The sequence below is a fragment of the Xiphophorus couchianus genome, chromosome 6 (genome assembly GCF_001444195.1).
Source record: "Xiphophorus couchianus chromosome 6, X_couchianus-1.0, whole genome shotgun sequence".
Taxonomy (NCBI): Eukaryota; Metazoa; Chordata; class Actinopteri; order Cyprinodontiformes; family Poeciliidae; genus Xiphophorus; species Xiphophorus couchianus.
In genome coordinates, this window is record NC_040233.1 from 25,793,265 (window position 1) to 25,813,004 (window position 19,740).

At 37.4% G+C, this 19,740-nt stretch overlaps 1 protein-coding gene and 1 long non-coding RNA gene across 5 annotated transcripts in view; one reads left to right on the top strand and one right to left on the bottom strand.

The window, feature by feature from the left end:
* Nucleotides 1-4,560: 4,560 nt before the first annotated feature.
* pard3ab (par-3 family cell polarity regulator alpha, b) overlaps nucleotides 4,561-19,740 on the bottom strand; it is a 258,134-nt gene continuing 242,954 nt past the window's right edge. For all 4 annotated transcript variants that reach the window (XM_028019835.1, XM_028019834.1, XM_028019833.1 and 1 more), the window contains 2 exons: nucleotides 13,187-13,329; nucleotides 4,561-8,937 (listed from right to left, as the gene is read on the bottom strand). In XM_028019835.1, the coding sequence (XP_027875636.1) occupies nucleotides 8,529-8,937; nucleotides 13,187-13,329 (552 nt within the window). In that variant the 3' untranslated portion in view covers nucleotides 4,561-8,528. The remainder of the gene's footprint in view (nucleotides 8,938-13,186; nucleotides 13,330-19,740) is intronic.
* LOC114146074 (uncharacterized) lies at nucleotides 8,742-9,959 on the top strand. The gene is made up of 2 exons (XR_003595838.1): nucleotides 8,742-8,878; nucleotides 9,697-9,959. It is a non-coding gene; the product is annotated as an uncharacterized LOC114146074 (long non-coding RNA).

The window sequence follows — 19,740 nt, forward strand, 5'->3', positions numbered from 1 at the left end:
ACTAAAAAACACAAATATATCGATTTTTAAAAATCTGTTATTTTGGCTTTTAAACCATCAGATTTCAGCCTCTGTGTAGCAATTCACGTTACTTTGAAAACTATACAATTCTTTAGAAATGTGGACCGCAGAAGCTAACATTAGCGTTAGCATCTGTGCTGAGTCAACATGCTTAGCATTGAAATAGATTTGAATAGTTTCGCTAATAAGCTAACTCCTTTTCACACAACAATAGTCTTTTCCAGCGTCCAATCAGATTGGGTTTTAAAGAAAAAAACATTTCATTCCAGTGGAACAAAAGAAGCAGCTTTATCATCTGTGTTAGCGGATGTAGCTTGTGCGTCAGATTTAGAGGCATACCAGAAACACAATACAAAAGTTCCCCTAGAAACTTTTGTGTATAAAAAAAATTATGCAATTGTGTTAAACTAAAATATAAAACATGAACAGTTAATGTTCAGGCATTTTAATGGAATATTTAGAATTAGACCAGTACTATAAAGGAATATATTTTATCTACATTCTTTTTCAGAATATTCAAGTGATTGTCAATAAAATTATAATTCCTCATTGAAGAATTCAATGGGGGTTGGTGAGATGAAATAAAAATAAACAACAACAACAAGCATTCATTGTTTTATACCAACCAGGAGTATTTGGTCCTCACAGTGTAGTATTAGTTAGAGAAAATTGTCCTCACAAGGTGAGAAATGTTAAAACACACACAGCTTTCATGCACGTTGTCAGGTTGTGTAAATCCAGATGTTCAACCGTGACACCTCAGCAAGTGGAAATGACCCTCCGCCATGTTGATTTATCCCAGAGCCTCATGAAGACCCAACATCTGGTTCTGTTCAGTGAATCTTTCTGTCCAATAAAAACTCAGCCAGAACCAGACGGCCGTTTGGTTTTTTACTTATAAAAGAAAAAAAAATCAGAAACATTTAAAACCCAATAAGAACAGCTGATTTACTTCAACTTCTCCAAATATTTCAGTTTTACTGAAATATAGACTAAAATATTCATTCAGACCTTAAATGTGGATGGATGGGTGAATAATTGGATGGGTAACTAGAATATAGTTCTGCTTCATGTTTTATTGCAATATAAATATTAAATTTACTTCATTCAGTCTTAAAATCTGGAAACTGGAGCTGTTCAGTTTCCTAAACAGTGAATCTTTAACTTCCTGTTAGGAAGTAACAGCAGCTTTCCAAACCAGACCCGCGCCTGGCTTCCCTGTTCCGTCTGTTTTCAATATGGCGGCTGCATTTTTATTCGCTACAAACAGAAAAATCCCTCAAACTGACAGAAATATCACAAAGTTAAAGTTGGGCTTCTCGGCAGACATCAAGTCTCTCAGCCCAGAGCGGCGGCGCCTGAATAGCAAACACTCACCTGCTCCTGCGGGGCGCTGAAAGACGGCAGGAACAATAATAAAAAAAGTTTCTCCACCTGCAGACACGACGGAGAGAAGAACCAGGTTTATTTTTAGAGTCCCATCTCTGGGAGGAACAGCAGTCCAAGAAGGAAACACATGCTCCAGGTTTGAGAAGCGGAGCTTCATCAGGTGGCTCTGATTGGTGGAGCAGGTGAGCATCGCGGCAGGATCAACATGGCGGACTGGAAATACGGAGAAAACACAACAACAGTAACAGAGGCTGATCAGCAGCTTTAGGGTCATTCAGGTGATGAAAAGTTAGAAATAAATTGAAATAACAGTCAGGGCCCAAATTTCAGAATAAAGAAACGCCTTATTTATAATTTATAAATGGATGGATGATGAATGGATAGATTACTGGATGGATGGATGGATGGATGTTTATTGGATGGATGATGGATGGATGTTTATTGGATGGATGATGGATGGATAGACTACTGGATGGATGGATGGATGGATGGATGGATGTTTATTGGATGGATGGATGTATGGATGATAAATGGATGGATTATTGGATGTATGGATGTTTATTGGATGGATGTATGTATGGATGATAAATGGATGGATTATTGGATGGATGGATGGATGGATGGATGGATTATTGGATGGATGGATGGATGGATTATTGGATGTATGGATGTTTATTGGATGGATGGATGGATGGATTATTGGATGGATGGATGGATGGATGGATGGATTATTGGATGGATGGATGGATGGATGGATTATTGGATGGATGGATGTTTATTGGATGGATGGATGGATGGATTATTGGATGTATGGATGTTTATTGGATGGATGGATGTATGGATGATAAATGGATGGATTATTGGATGTATGGATGTTTATTGGATGGATGTATGTATGGATGATAAATGGATGGATTATTGGATGGATGGATGGATGGATGGATTATTGGATGGATGGATGGATGGATTATTGGATGTATGGATGTTTATTGGATGGATGGATGGATGGATTATTGGATGGATGGATGGATGGATGGATGGATGGATGGATGGATGGATGGATGGATGGATTATTGGATGGATGGATGGATGGATGGATGGATTATTGGATGGATGGATGGATTATTGGATGGATGGGTAAATGTCTGAGTTTCTGTCAGAGACACTGAATATATTACAGTCAGATCACATATAAAATGCTGTTATTATCTTTCTATTGACCTATTGTGTCTTTAATAAAGCTGATATGAAATGCTGTTCCTGTTTATATGTATTAATTTTCACTCCACCCAATTTGTTTTGTTTATTATAATAAGTAATTTTTTTATTGTGGTTCGTTGGTTTGTCAGAACCTAGTTTTTATGTCCTTAATCAGCAGTAGTGATATTTCCTAGACATCACTGAATGCTACTGCTTACGTGTTCCTTGAAGTGAGGCCTTTTTGCGAGTCAGAGCCCAGCTTCGTTCCGCTGAGGAGCGTTAGGTACCGAGTGAGGCAACGTGATTTATAAAGGTAGGTAAATAAAACCTTTTTATTCCTGCTGGGCCTGATCCCAGCAGACACGTTTATCTAGTGAACCTTCAACTGGCTGCATCAGAACCGACCGATTTCACTCCTGATTCACTAAAACACTTTAGGTCAGAAGGTCAAATTATTCTGCAGCTATCATTACAAAAGGGTTTTTGGTCTTTTATATATATATAGTAAAACTGTTGTAACATAAACAGTTCTGACTTTGGTCGGCCATTTTGTCCGACCGGTTGTTGGGAAAACCAGCTGGTTTGGCCACGGATTGTTATGTGGAACAAATATATTCAGATACTCGCTGTAAATCTATGAGCGGTCCAGGTCGCTTCATGGACCGGTTCGGAAAGTCTCACCCTCTTTCCAGATGTCTGAGTCCAGAGTTTTAATCTGCAGGATTTCCTCCCCCCCCCCGATCCGACTTTACAGAGAAAACTAGCAAACATCACCGCTGTTTCTCTTAAAAAACAAAACAAAAAAAACATTCCACTGGCTTCTGATTTATTCATCTGTTCCCTGCAGAGCTGATATCTGTAAATTAATCCCAAAAAATGCAATAAAATATGGATTGTTAATTTATTTAGGTGCATTAAAGGTCAAAAAGAAAAGTAAAATATCCACAATAACTGATTAAATCTTCCGCTCCCTCAGAGCGCCTGCTCCTGATTTATTTGAACGTAATTTAATTAAAGTTGTCACTTACGAAAATTACTTTAAGCAATAAACAAATGAGCTCTACTTTCATTCCGTCTTTTAATAAACAAAAAGAAGTGGGTAGAGAACCCAAAAAATTTCACTTCAACATATTTTTACTTAAATAAAAGTAAAAAGTAAAATCAGAGAAACTTCATTTTTAAGTAGCCTCAAAGTTTTTCCAGAGCTGTATTTGAAAAGCAGAAGCGGAGCCTCCTGTGCAACCAACAAGGATGCAGAAAGTGGTTTCTTCACAGTAATTCAACAACAAAAGACTTGTCTTTTCCAGCAGCCATTGTACAGTGCAGCAGTAAAACCAGGTGATCAAACATGCTGGAACTCAGCCGGGGTTGCTAGGTAATGGGCAGATTTCCAGTTGGGTTGCTAGGTAACTGGCGGAATTGCACCGGGGTTGTTAGGTAACAGCTAATGTGTGACATTACATTCCAAAGGGCTCACTTTCCAGACAACAAAAAACATTAATTTATAGACAGACAATAGTAGCTGGGTGGGTTGGTTTGTTTTTAGAAGTCTTCCAAACGGAAAGACAAAGATGTGCAAAATGTGAATTTTTCATAGTAGGTTCCATTTAAGTGCTAAAAAAAATTAAAGAAAAACAAGAAAAGTTCACAGCAGTCATTAGAAGACTCCTCCGGCCTTCCCCGTCTGAAGCAGCTTTAATTGTGTTTGTCTGAACGTGACCTTTAACCTTTAGAACAAAACACAGTAGCAGCTCAACGGGTCCCCAGTGAACAATGAGGCCGAACTTAACAGGAAGCACCGCGGTATTTATGGAAATTAACTCAAGAGACATGCTTCACCGTCGTTTTCACATGTGTGAAACATCCTGCTGCGACGTCAGGAAGCAGTGATGTCATCACATCACCGACGTCTGATTGGATGATCAGAAATAAACAACAAAACAGCACAAAACAGGAACAGCTTTCTGCTTTATTCCCAACTTGATACGTACAGAAACAATGTTTACATTTCTCCAAACATCATGTAAAAGACTTCTGGAAACAAAACAATTGCACATCAGATTCTTTTTTTTTTTAACTTCCATTTCAGTTATGCTTCATCAAAACAAAAAAATAAACAGTATGGCTGAAGATGAACAGGATAGAAACACTGATGGTGACGGCCGCCTCTCGCTGTCGATCCACAGGTAGTTCTGTGAAACGAATCGCGTCGCGTCCGACTTTGTGTGAAACGTTCAGACATATTTTCTCAGGCACTTTTTGAGATATCAGAGAAACACTTCCTGTGGTCTGAATGTGGGATTAAAAGCATCAAACGTCACAGAAAAGAATCTGCATGTTTTAAAATCTCCTTGGGTAGAAGTAAAGACTCATTTTGATAAAATCTGATCTTTTCATCCATTTCGCAGCTTTATTCATCATTTCCTCTTTAATGTTGGACCTCCGTCTGGTTTGTTTGCTAGTTATGGTCAATTTTGCACTCAAGCTCCTCTGAAACTAATTTATTCTTTCTGTCCTGGAGCAGAAAATATGCCTATCAGCATTTTCCAAGCTTCCGGGAATAATAATAATAAAATTACCACCTCCAGACGCTACAAACCAAGCTTGTAATTAAATTTTTCCAGGTTTTTACCGATGCTAACACAAAGGAGATCAATGCAGTGTCACTTGTGGTCCTCGCAGCAACCAGCCTAAGTGCCGATTTCAGCAGCTTTTCACATTAAATCATCTAAATGTGATCCACAAACAGAAACTTATCCTCTCTCTTTGGTTTGAACCAAAACTTTCTGACATTTTGGATTATTTATAGCTTACTACTTGACAAAAACCTCTTTTTTAGGGGAAAAATATCCAGTTTTCATATCTTCTCCAATTATCTCCATGGCACCGTCAATAGGTACTGCTGTACATTTTCTTATAGTCTTCTCCTGACTGATACCTTTGTGCTCTGACATCCTTCTGGCATTTTATAATTTCTTTCCAAACTTTGGCTTTTAGCTAACAAATGAGAAGATGATGGAAAAATCCCAGTAGTACAGCTGACCTTTATTTACCCTTAATCAGACTACATATATGATATAATTTGGAGTAAAACTGTGTTTAAATGTGTTTTAGAAAAGTTAAAGGTTATTTTGTGAACTGAACTGGATAAATGACATGTAACACTGTAAAAACACAAAATCTTACCAAGTATTTTCAAGTTTCTAGTGCAAATATCTTTGTACACTTATGACTTAAAAGTAACTTTTCAGTAAGATAAATAAGATTTAAGTCAATAATTCATGAATGTAGATGCAAAAAGTACTAGTTTCATTGGCAGATTTTTCACTAAAGCAGGAAAAATGCCTCGTTATAAAACTAGTAGTTTATCTAAATACAAGAATTATTTACTTAAAATTAACTCCCTTTTCTTGCTGAAAAGGTGTCTTATTTCAAGTGTACTAAGATATTTGCACTAGAAACCTAATAAAAATACTTGGTAGTATTTTGAGTTTTGAAGTGTAAAGTTGGGAAAAATTATGAAATTATTCATCTGAGTTAAATTTGTTGCATCACAAAACCCGGCTAAGTAGTGGCGGACATCGCTGGCCATAAAATTGGTCGAGCTAACGCTAAAGCACTAACTGTAAATATTAGTTCTGCTAAGCAACACAATATTTAGCAGAAGCTAATGCTAACACGCTAACCTCAATTCAAATGATATCTACCCTTGAGAACAAATTTAATATCTTATTCTGTTTGTTTTATTTTGTTAAAAAGACAGAAGTGAGAACAGGAAATGGAACTGCTGGGTAGACAGTCTTCACCCCCTTCAAAATAAGAGCATGACTATAAACATTTAACTAGTTGAATCATTTTTAACTAATTTGACAATAAAAGTTCAACACAGATGCTGAACTTTATTCAAATTAAAGTTTATAAAACAGTAAATTAAATTTGAGCTTTCTCGAGAAAAACGTATTAAGGGGAAGCTAAGTGCGCTAAACATTTTCAAAGTTAGCAAAATGCGCTAAGCAAAACAACCTAGCTCATTTATTGATTAATCAAATTTGCTGTTTAGGAAAAGTTTATATTTTTGGAAAATATGAACTATTATTTTTTTTACCGATTGACATTTTAAGTTTTTATAGTTCAGAGTAATGTCAGGCCCACCATGTTTTATGATCATCTTTGTTTAATTACATGCTTACAGCTCAATTTATGGGCAGTAGAGTAGATATTCCATCAGGTGCTAATCCACCTCATTTGCTTTTGCCACCCCTCAAAGTACAAAATTATCTTTAAGGGGTGTACATACTTTTTAAATTTACTTTCCCAGCTGAGAGCCATAAATGCGACTGTATTAACCTCCATTGTTGCCTTTACAGAATCAAACTCACAACTTGAACCCATCTGCATGAAGAAACTGTTTTTTACGCGCTTCCTGCTGTTTTCCAACCTGCTCTTTGTAATCCAGCAGCATTTGGTTCATTTATCGACTGCTGTTTTTAAAAGCAGGATGCCCCCCCCCCCCACACACCCACCTGCTGCCTCTATTTAAAATCACTGCAGCGAAGAGTGTCTGCTAAATGCTTAAAAAGGTATAAAAAAACAACAAAAAAACCCCCACAAAAAGCAATTATGGCAATTTGGAGCAATTAACTCCGGAGGACAATTTTGCCTTTTGTTAAAAACCAGCATAAAGGGGCTGCTGCTAATTTCACACTGGGAGCGGCATTGTTTCCCCGCCGATCTTTATTCTGCCTCCCTTTATTCGGCTCGTCGTGTCAGAAGCCGGGCCCTCTGTCGGAGCCTCTGGTGGCGCCGTTTCTCTGGCTCCGGTAGGCAGCAGGTGGCTTCTGATGAAAAATTCAGTGCAGAGCGCCGACTCGGGAGAGAGGAGGAGGAAGGGAGGCGGGGGGATAAATATGGAGGTGTTGAGGTAGAAGAAAGGAGCGTAATGAACAGAGAGAGGAAGAATGAAAGGAGAAGATGGAGCTCCAGACAGACAGGCAGGGAGGCGGGCGAGCGGAGCCCAGCGCCGCACTGAGGGGCCAGGCTAGAGGATCAGAGATGCCTACCCTCTCTGCCTGACTCTCCTCCAAGGAGATAACACACACTATGAATCATTTATGAGGAGGGCTTTTATTAATAACACACACACACGCACGCACACCCGCTCTTTCTCTCTGGCCTGTTTTCATTCCTTCATAGCAGTTAGCTTTCTGAAGCTAACTGAAAAACGGCAGTTGGATCACTCTCCTTCAGAGCAGTTAGCCTTCTGAAGCTAACTGAAAAATGGCTGTTGGAACTCACTCTCCTTCAGAGCAGTTAGCCTTCTGAAGCTAACTGAAAAATGGCAGCTGGATCGCTCTCTCCTTCAGAGCAGTTAGCTTTCTGAAGCTAACTGAAAAATGGCAGCTGGATCGCTCTCTCCTTCAGAGCAGTTAGCTTTCTGAAGCTAACTGAAAAACGGCAGTTGGATCGCTCTCTCCTTCAGAGCAGTTAGCCTTCTGAAGCTAACTGAAAAATGGCAGCTGGATCGCTCTCTCTTTCAGAGCAGTTAGCTTTCTGAAACTAACTGAAAAACGGCAGTTGGATCACTCTCCTTCAGAGCAGTTAGCTTTTTGAAGCTAACTGAAAAATGGCAGTTGAATCGCTCTCTCCTTCAGAGCAGTTAGCTTTCTAAAGCTAACTGAAAAACGGCAGTTGGAACGCGTCATTCGTGCGCGTGCGCCCACTCCTCTGCCTGATTGTCGGTCCGTGATGGCGACGAAGGTGGACAAGGCACTGGGGCGTCTGTTGGTTGTTGGTGAGTGACTGATAGTTGGTGCGGGTCATCAAACACCCGCTTGCCTTTAAGATAGTCGCTAAGCTATAAGAAGGCCAAGAAGTCCGTTGTCTATGTTCTGATGCTAATTTGCTAATTTTTTCCCCCCTCAGGAATAAAAAAGTCTTCCCTTTTCTGACCCCAGTCTGTTGAGCCGAGCTAGCTGCGACGGCGAAGGCGGGACGTCGTGTCGGTACGGGCCCTTCGGCGACCCCGGCTCCTTCAGGTGGGGGATGTACCCCTCGTAGGCGCTGGTCCTGCTGCCTTCCTGCAGCATTTTTCCTTTGGCTTCCTGCTCCCTGCGCCTCTGCTCCTGCCGCAGCAGCTCTTGGGCCTCCAGCAGGACTCTAGCGTTCACTCCTGCCCCGCCGCCGCCGCCGCCGCCCTGGTAGCCGTTCCGGGAGCCCTGGTAGCTGGAGTACCGGGGGTTGTCTTTGGCCGTCTGGAAGACGTCTCCAGGTGGGTACGCCTTGTCCCAGGAGTCCTGGGAGACGGTGCTGGGATTCTTCCTGGGTTGTCTGATGGTGGAAGAGGAAAACAAGGAAATGACTGTGAGAGCAGCATTCGATGCAAAGGGGCGCTGCGCTACAGAGGGCGCCAAACAAAAATCATTCCTACTGGAGAAGGGGCCAGGGCAAGAAAAGGTTAATCTTAGAAAATCAAACTTTTGAAACTGAATTATATTTCTTCAGTCTGGAAGAGCGGAAGAACAAATTTCAACAACAAATTTGTAGTTAAAATGTCAGATTATCATTTATACAAAAATTTTTCAATATAACAAGAAACTTGTTGAAAGGAGATAAAACTCGTTACAACAAACAAACTCAGATTTTTATCTCAATAAAACAAGAAACTTCTTATAACAAGTTTTTAAAATCGAGTTCGGAACGTATTTTTATTTCTCGTTAAAACGAGACGCTGCTTCTGAATTTACACTCTTTAAACGCGCCGCATCTCTGCAGCGGAAAGTTTTTACAAATTTGTAATCATAGAAAGAAACCCAGTTGAGAAATGCTTTAAATTGGCTTATTAACTCAGACATCAGTCAAAATGACCTCTGCCTAGACGCAGCGATACCAGCCAATCCAGAAGCACCGTTTGTTTTTCTTGGTGCTGATTGGCTGAACCCAAAAGAGCGGAGATGAAGAATGTAAGCGTTAGCTTTTATGAAATCACTAAGACGGTTTCCACTGAGTTAATGCGTCTCAAGGTATATTTGATGCTTGAACTATTAAAACAGGCAGTTAAAATTTATTTTTTGTTTCCTTTTCCTTGAGAAAAGTTAGAACAGTGTGAATAGTTTCCCTTGGCGTCGTCTTCCAGAGCAGCTTTGGTCTCTTTTTTCAACACGTGAAATGAAATCAGGTGTCGACGACGGCGGTCTCTGAAAATTGGACCCAGCGGAGCGTGTGAAGAATCAACATGGGCCGACTCTTCCTATCTCACCCATCAAGCAGCGTATCCGTTCTCAACTGGAACCAATCTCCACCGAACGCAAAACAAAGCTCCGCTCTGTTCTCATTAAAGGATTTCCACCATTTTTTACCCTTTTGTCGCCACTTCCTGCTGAAAACCAAACAGAGGAATAATGCGATTTCTCCACAGCTGGGTGATAAACGCCATAATTATGCATGGCTCTGAATCAAAAGCTCAACGATCTTCTTCTTCTTCCTCTTCCTCGGACGCGCCACACAAAGGCAGAGCGGTCGACTGGAAATGATATCTGATGACACACATCTGGATCTTTCTCTTCCACCTCCTAAATGTTTTCTGGTGAAGCTGCCCAGATTCTAAACATATTTTATTTCAAACAAAAAAGATATATTTAGATTTTTTTCTTTCCTGCTCAACCATAAATTGAGCAGGTAATTTAGGAAAGTGATGCATAAATCATCAAAGATCCAAAACTTAAAAAAAGTAATCCAGTTTTTTTGCGTTAACCTGTCCTAGAGATTGTGCTATTTGTGGTCAGGGGGACCGTAATAAATCAGTCCAGGGGCCGCAAAAGGCCCCTGCTCCACACTTTGGACACAATTTAAAAATTTTCTGAGAAACTACATCTTTGGTTTTCAGTAGCTGTAAGCCACAACCATCGATATTAACAGAAATAAAGATCTAAACCTTTCTATCCAGACCTGAACCTTCTGCAACACATAAAGACAATTACAAAGTCGGCCTTTTATCACCTGATGAAAGGAATTAATCCACGAGTTTGAATAAAAAAACTAAAATAGATAATTTTTTAAATGATATTTAACTTATTGAATAGAATATTATTAAACAGCTCAACAATCGCCTTCCTTGGCAGAGGAAGCGGAAATGATAACTGATGACACACATCTGGATTTTGTTCTTCCACCTCCTGCACGTTTCCTGGAGAAGCTGCCCAGATTCATGACACCCGGCTGCGTCTGTGGCTGATGGCTGCCTCGTTTCTCTGGGTTCGCCGCCGTTGCTGTGTGTCAGGTCCGATGTGTGTTCCAGTCGGTCTCGGAGCGGGCCTAATGGTCCGGAAGCGGACGTTGAGGCGGTTCGGGATCTCCGTACGGAGCTGCTGCCGGCTGGTAGATGCCCACAGGCGGTTTCTGTGAGGCTCATTTTTTATTGAATCTGATGTTTCACCCTCTGAGGACGACCACAAACACAAATCTGTCCCTCGAAATGCAACAAGCTTCGAATAAAATCTCAAAAACATCACAATCTATTCCTAAAAGGTTTCAGATTCAGTCTTCTATGGTGGAAAAGAAGGTTTATTTTGATTAAAAAAAGACTTTTTGAACTATTTACCCCAACCACCCTGAAGCTACGGCGCTCAGACTGAGAAAAACTCAACTTTGTGTCAAATACCAACCATTCCACCTTAAATTATCCGCCATCATGACATCTTAAAGGTTTCTAAGCAACAAAATACATTAAAAATGATCAAATAACTGAACAAAAAAATATTTAAACAGAAAGTCTTAAACTTTCTGAATATGTTTTGTGACTAAACACCAAAATCTGAGAAGAAAAAAAAAGCCTCAAAAAATATTGGTTAACTATTTTAAGATATAAACAAACAGTTGGCTTTGATTGAAAAGTTTTTCAAAGTTTCATTAAAAAGTGATTTTTTTTTTTTTTGTCGCTTGCAATAATTTTGGAACAAATTTCTCTCCATACTACCCCATGTTCCAAATTATTATGAATTATTATTATTCAGTCTGATATTGCGTAAAAGATTTTTATTTTGATAAAATTTTTTTTTTTTTTACAGCAGTCAGAATGAGAAAAATCTGAATTTTGTGTCAAATATCAGCCATTCCACCTTAAATTATCCCACATGACGACGTTTTAAAAGAATCCCAACAGCAAAATACATTAAAAATGATCAAATAACTGAACAAAGAAAGATTCAACCTCAAAGTCACAAACCTTTAGGACATTTTTCCCAATTTACGGCTCAACACCAAAATCTGACAAAAAAAAAGAAAGATCTAAAAAAAACAGTTCAACTATTTTTTTCAGTTTCATTTTCGAAACGATTTTTTACTATTTAAATTTTGAAACATGTTTTGTTTTCTTTTTTTTGCTTCCAAACATATTAGAACAAATTTCACTCAGTGCTAAATTAGGGAAAATTATTTTTGAAAGAGAAAACAATATATATATACTGTATATACTGTATATAACAAGAAGAAAAAACATTTGAAAACAAAAAATGAAAAAAAGTCCAGCTATGTAATTTTTTGGTCAGTTTTAAACATTTTCAGATATTTTCTGAGAAAAATGCAGTGCAAACTCATCAACATAATTGTTTTTATAAGATTTGTGTCGTCTATCGAAATTAGCAGCAAATATCAATGAAAGAATGAAAAGAAAGCCGGACCAAATGGTCGACCGGTAACTGGTCCCAGTGGAACCGGGCCCAACCGGGCCTGTGACCCGCCAGCTGCCCCAGAAGAACCGTAAATAATAAACACGTCAGTGTTTCCAGGAACAAGCAGCCGGCAGATCTCATAGATCTACGGGAATCAGATTAGGGAAAAAGAAAAGCAGTCCTGCCAGATCCGTCTGAGACCTGATCTGTTTCTTCCAACCAAAGCTGCAAATGTGAACGAGAGAGTTTGGAACCGACCGGTTCTGATCCGATTTCTGCTGCTATTTGATGCTAATGCTAACAATCAGGCGTTATCTGAGGGGAGCGCACCGAGGTTATTGCAGATAACAAAAACAAACGAAATAACGACAACTGAAATTGAGAAAAAGTTTTTGTTAATGATAATTAATGGGGAATAATTATAACATCGATGTGATGTCCTTTGTTTTTGTGTTTATGAATCGAGTTATTTGCCTTTTGAACCAATGTGACAAATTAATTTTTTCCTCACACAAGCTGTTTACGTTGGCTGTCGGTACGCTATGGCACTCCATACGGCTAATCGCGGCATTTATGCTAGTCCACAAAATGGCGGACTATCGCCACATCAGTCGGTTATTCAACAATAACTGAAAACATTTTTTGAAAATGGTAACGTAAATAAAACGTTTGTCAAATACTCATTACAATTGATGTAAAAATTATCAAAAGTATGAAAAGACTAAAACTACTAATAAAAACAAAACAATACTAAATAATAAAAACTAATAAAAACAAGCAAACACACCTTTGTTCTGACTTTTTGTTTGTCTAATTCAGCTAGTTTTAAACTGTAATGAAAATCACCAAACAATTATAAACCAGGACCATGCTAACGCTAATGCTAGCGTTAGCATGAGCTAACGCCTCACCGAGGGAGAGAGCTGTACTGCCGCTGCGCCTGGGCGAACGAGTCCCTCTCCTCCTGCCTCTGCCTCTGCATCTGGACCTCCACCGACACCGAGTGCCGGCCCGGCTGGCTGTACCCGCCCGGACCGTTGCTGCTGGAGTTGGACTGCAAAGGACAAAACGACATTTTATCATTTACCCAGAGCTGCAACACAGGCGGGCCTCATGGATTAGTCTGTGGTGTTAATGTGATACAGATGAAGATCATGATTAAAAAATATCTAATTACTATATTTTATTTTAATAAACATTCTCTTCAGGATGCCACTTACTAAAAAAAATAAAAATAGTAAAAAAATAACTTTTCATTTCCAATCGTCAGGTTTTTTAAAACAAATATATCAATAATTGAAATTTACCTCAACAATGCTCACCCCTAGGTGACGGTCTAATACATTTGAATGCCATAAACATTTATTTAAATAATTCTAGATCTATGTGTTAAAAGTTTAGTGGAAGGAAAAAATAACTGTAATGTTATGCTGGGATTTAATGCATAATACTGTAGAACACAAGGGAAAATTTGACTTTAAGTCCTTTTATTATTATTTATTTCAGAGAAACTGAATTGAGTTTTTATTCACTTCAAGCCTGAATCATTGATATCATAAAATAAAAGCTTAAACCATTTTACTCAGACCTAAACGTTCTGTGGCACATAAAGAGAATTACAAAGTCGGGTTTTTATCACCTGCATTTCCAGGATTAAAGAAATTAATTCACTTGTTGAATCAAAATAAATCTAATATTTAAAATTACATTCTAATTATATTGTAATTTATTGAATAAAATTAACATATCAATATTTATATGCAGTCATAATTAAGTAGGTTACTATTACTTTATTTATTTCAGAATATTGTGTTTTACAATACATTATGTAGATAAATAGTAATAATCTACCATTTTCTACCAAATTTTTGTATTCAAGAAATGTATTTCTAATAATTAAATAATGGGTATTTAATTACAGATAATGAAAACTTTACATTAAGAATTAGAATATTACCTTAGACCAATAAAAGCTGCATTTTTAATACTGAAACATGTAAAAAATTAAAAGTTAGCTGCTTTAAGGCACTTTTTTATCTGAAATAAATCAAAATGCATATTCTAATTTATTGAATATATTAATTTTTTAACTCTAAGATGGTTGAATGTTTAAATAAATATAAAACCTTGATAAATTTCCTTTGAGAAGGTTCATATTTTCACATAAATTGATGAAAAGTGACATTATGTAGGATAAAATGAGCCATGTCGGCTCGTACAGATGGCGGGAACACAATGACGCGTTTTCAGGATTAATGGCTTTGTGATGGAAAATTGGCGACCTTTCTGTTGACCTCTAATCCGGTCTGAGAATCCTCCGGCTGGAAGGTCGTCGGAGTGTGAAAATCCACGTGGTTCCATAATGAAAAAGAACAGAACTCCACGGGATCGGATTAAACGCTGGACCTTTACGCGTCTCTGAAACTCACCGGTCAGTCGGCGGGACTCGCCTCTCCTCGGGTCAAAGTGAAGGTGAGACACAGGCAGGCAGGTGAGATGAGAGGAAGAGGAGGGGAGGGGAGGAAGACCATGCTGCAGGCTCAGAGAAAGGTTGTGGTGATGACATGGATGTTAGTTGGTGTTAATGAAACAGACTCGACACTGCGGCGGACATTTTCTGGGGTTTAACACCCCGACATGAACGCCTCACATTTCTGTTTTTAAAACGCAGATTTATGAATTTCTGCACCCAAAAACTCCAGAAGCATTTTTACTTCATAATCTGTATGTTTGGGTTTTTTCTCTCTTTTTGCAGGTGTAGAAGCAGATTAACAGCCTGTTGTCTCTTCCCACACCTTTCCTCCTTTCTTTACCATCTCTACTACATCTGAAATAAACCCAAAGCAATTTCTAGTAAACTTTTTCATATTTATACATATATTAAGTGGCGAATCATAGCTAAAGCTGCAACACTCCACTCATGAAGGTTACGAATGGCTTCACCTTCAACCATTTTGACTGGCACGTAAAAAACACAAATAAACAAAATAATTATAATTTTGACAAATTCTAACCAACATAATTTGCACCAAATAATGTATAGAAGAAGCCGGATGAATAAATACAAACTTAAAAAAAAAAAAAAGATCATAATTTAAATGCAGTACATTCCCAGTTTTCATATCTGATTTTAAAAATATTTTATTTACATTTTAAAAGTTTATTTCTATTTATTTCAATTGAAACCTCCTTTTGAAAATATATAACTGAATATCATAATAGTTAAAATACCAAATAAATCTTAATATGCATCACTACCTGGAATGGAAAACCTCTGACAGCAGAAGCTAATATTTACAATTCTTCTAGAATCTTCTGTCTCGATCGTCCAGCCAATCAGAACCAAGCGAAATTAATGCTGCTCCTCGATTGGCTGCTTTCCAAACAACAGCCAATAGAGTGACAGCTAGCGTTGCCGTTTCAAATTTTAGCTTCCTAAGCCAGATTTTATGAACATTAATCATTTAGAAAGAATATAATGAATTTGGAGACTTCAATGATAAATTTAAACTGTTTGAACAAAATTACAACTTAAATTGTTAATATTTATGTAGATTTAAAGGCAGATATCATACACTGAAAAAACCTTTTTCCTGACTATCTGAAGTTAAATTAGACCAAACTTACACCAAAAGGTTTGACCCAAATTATTCAGTTTGAAAGACAAATGTATGTAAACTTTTAAATAAATAAAAAAATGTTCTCAAAAAGTTTTGTTGGATTTAAAGAATAGAAATAAATTTGGTGACTAAGCGAAAACAAGAGAAATTTGGTCTGATTTAACTTCAGACAGTGAGAAAAAAATATGTTTTTATATTTGATGTACAGAAATCTCAGTGGAAATCAAGAACTTCTAATTTTATTTTATTTAAATAAAAATTTATTAGAAAGATTTATACATTTTTATTTATACAATAATAAAGATTTACATTTAAATGTATTTAATTCTAAAATCTATTTAACTATTTAAATAAAATATAGTATTTTATTTTGTTATTAAATTATTATGAAAACCTTTAAGCTCGCTGTTGAAACTAAACGCCTCCCTCTGGTTGAAGGTTGAGCAGCAACCCGAGCCGCTGTTGCACCGCAGCTCCTCCGATGCTCATTAGCGTCTGGGTGCAGCGACCGCGTGGCAATTAGCCGCCACACAAAGCTGATATAATTACTTTTTATGGCCGTGCGACACTTTGGGAGCGGCGCAGACATCAGCTGGCCATAAAACGATTACGAGCGCTAAAGAGACTCCCCTTTATAACCGAACCAATCCGGGTCCAATCGCCTCCCTGACGGCACCGGAGGACCGTAAACGTCCCGTTTATCTTCCTGCGTCTGGAGGGGAAGAGTGACGGTCTTCATATGGAGGAAAGATTTCTTCTGAGCAGCTTTAAAACAGAGGTGTACTAACTTTCTGGAAATTGAAACAACTGATGGGCCACAAAATTTATTAAACTGAAGATACGAGAATTAGTTTATCGTGATTTTTCTTTATATTTTAATTTTTTTTGTTTTATTATTCAGTAAATAATACAAGTTTTAAGACCATAGTAAAAAAAAAAATCATAAAATTACAAAAATAAAATCAGAACATTTCAAGAATAAACTCAGAAGAGAATAAAGTCATAATGTTAACTTTATTATGATTATTCTTAATAAAATCTTACTTTATTCAAAGTAAAATACTGAGATTTAAAAACCTCACTTTATTTTTTTTACATTTATTTATTATATGTATTATTTCTACTTTATTCCCATAATTTTATTATTTTGTAAAATTTTCTTATTGTGGTCCCAACACTCCGTCGTACAATTATGATTTTAGGAAATCTGTAAACTATTAAAAATCTAAAACACAAAAATTATTTTATCGATTGCTTTCTACTTTGTTGGCCAAATTTTTCTTGACTTCTGCTCATGGGCCAAACAAAATAACTTCAAGGGCCACAAACGGCCCGCGCGCCTCACGTTGGACACCCCAGTTTTAATTGAACATTTCAGGAAACGTTTGCTCAGGATCAATAAAAGCTGTTAAATGTTACAGATGAAAATGTTTTGCCTCCTCTAAACTCTCTGAGGTTTAATGGCTGCCATAAAGCGCACATCACTCATCTGTGATGGAATTAGACCACGTTACCCACAATCCTCTGCTGCTCACCCAAACAACCAAAGGGGCCAAACAGATGAGGGACCCAGCGGAGGCGGCTAATTACAGTCGGCTTGTTCTGATATTGGACAATAAATCAGCGGACGGACGGACGGACGGACGGGCGGACGGGCGGGCGGACGGTCGGACAGACGGACAGACGGCTCTCAGAGGAGGTTTGATGGAGACAAATAACATTTCTAGCTGTGGAAAAAAAAAGAAAAATGATAAGATATTAAAAACTTTTATTTTAATTTTTTTTCTTTTATTCATCTAATTTTGTCTCCTTGAAGCCAAAATTTTATGACTTAAAAACAAAAATAATCTGAAAATAGACCAAAAAAAAAGTTCTTTATTTATTTCACTTTTATATATTTTATATTTTTATATTTTACTCTCTAATCTCGGCTTGAAGAAGCCAAATGAAATGTCTACCTGTGACTTTGTTTGTAATAAAAAAAAGATTGGAAAAGATTTTACTTTATTGATTTAATTAAAATTTTGTAAAAATTTTATCTTATTTGTATATTTGTAAAACAACTCACAAAACAGGCAAATTGCTAAGATTTGAAATTATTTTTTTTAAATGTAAGATTTAACAACTTTTTAAAATTATTTTATAAATTTTTTATTTAATCTTTTATATTTATCTAAATGTTTATTTATTTAATCTTGGCTGAAGGAGACAAACAGTATATCCACCTGTGGTTTTATGACAAAACTATTTTATTTCATATTTTATTTTTAAAATATTTATTCACATTTTTATGTATTCTTTCACTTACTTTAATATTTATTTGATTTTGTTTGAATGAGCCAAGTAACACATCTATCTGAGATTTTTTTTAATGGAATAACTAAATTTTTTAATTTAAATTTATTTAATTTGTATATTTTCACATTTATTCATCTTTTCTTATTTTATTATATTTTTTTTGGCACAAAACGGCAGGTTCACAAAAATCTGCTTTGTTTTTACGGCCTGCAGTCGGTGCTTCCAAAACTTCAGACGTTTTCAACATTTGTATTTTAAACAGTGCAAACCTTTCATCACACAATTCAATTAAAACGTCACTGGAGGCTGAAGCTGAATTCAGTCACAGGACGCCACATCACTCACACGCAGCAACAAAAATGCACCTGGAGAGGTAACTGAATTTCAAAGACGCGTTCTGCCGTTTTTCATGACCGGGGCTCGGGTCCAATAACAGGCAGTTATTATGGGCGACCCGATCGAAAGCAAAAGGGACAAGAAAAGAGCATTAGAGGGATACAGAGGCTGAGAAATCTGGTTTCCAGTTTTATTTTTGGATTAAACAAGCTTTAATATTCACATATTTCATGTTTTATTTATGGTAAAAAAGTAAAATATTTAAGGTGCTCTTGTGGGAAAACTAATAATGAGTCTTCATGGGAAAATGAACAGGATAACAATAGTGCAGGGAAGTGAGGTTTAAAATCCTAGTTTTTAATTTAGAGCACGCTCAGTTGTTTCCGGACAAAAGCTCGGATGACCTGCGGCCTCGTTTCCCACACGGTCCTGCGCTGGAATGCGTCCGCCGATCCCCTTAACGCACAGCGGGATTCTGGGTAACACTGCCAAAAAGCACCATAACACTACACAGTACCAGAGCAGGAAACAGCCCGAGTGCAATTCATCAGCTGTCAGCGTCAAATCACAACGTTTCCCCACTGCCAGCGCTGCAAAGTTACAGCAGGAAATAAAGGAGTTCATACACAGAAATATACAAATACACAAAACAATCCCCAGGAGTGTTTCTATGTGACACAAAGTACAACACACCTTTTTAAGAGATTAGTGTCACCCTTTTCACCCTGAACGTCTATTAATCCAGTTTTACAACAAAGATGTGAAACGTACAAATTGACTCATTTCAATGAGAAGCAACTAATAACAGGAAAACACCTGAGCAGCGACACATTAACAGGTTACTTTCTAGAACCTACAGATGCCAAAACTTACAGACTAATTAATTTTACATGTTTCATTTGAGGACCAGGCTGTCTAGTGCTGTCTGAGGTGATACTTTCTAGAACTTACAAGTTACTTTTCCAGGTTGTTTTTGGGTACCGAGATTTTTTATGAGGTTAATTTCAACCTGATGCTTTATGGAACTCAAACAGCTTTAGGGTACTATTAGGAACTTCCCAGTTACTTTCTTAAAACCTGAAGGTTACCTTAAGACTCCAGAATAGGATTTTAGGTGATTTAATTTCCAGGACTTGCAGAGACTACTCTATGAATAGGAAGTTGGTCTTTTACAGAGTAAAGCCAACAAACTACTTAAAGGTAACTCATGA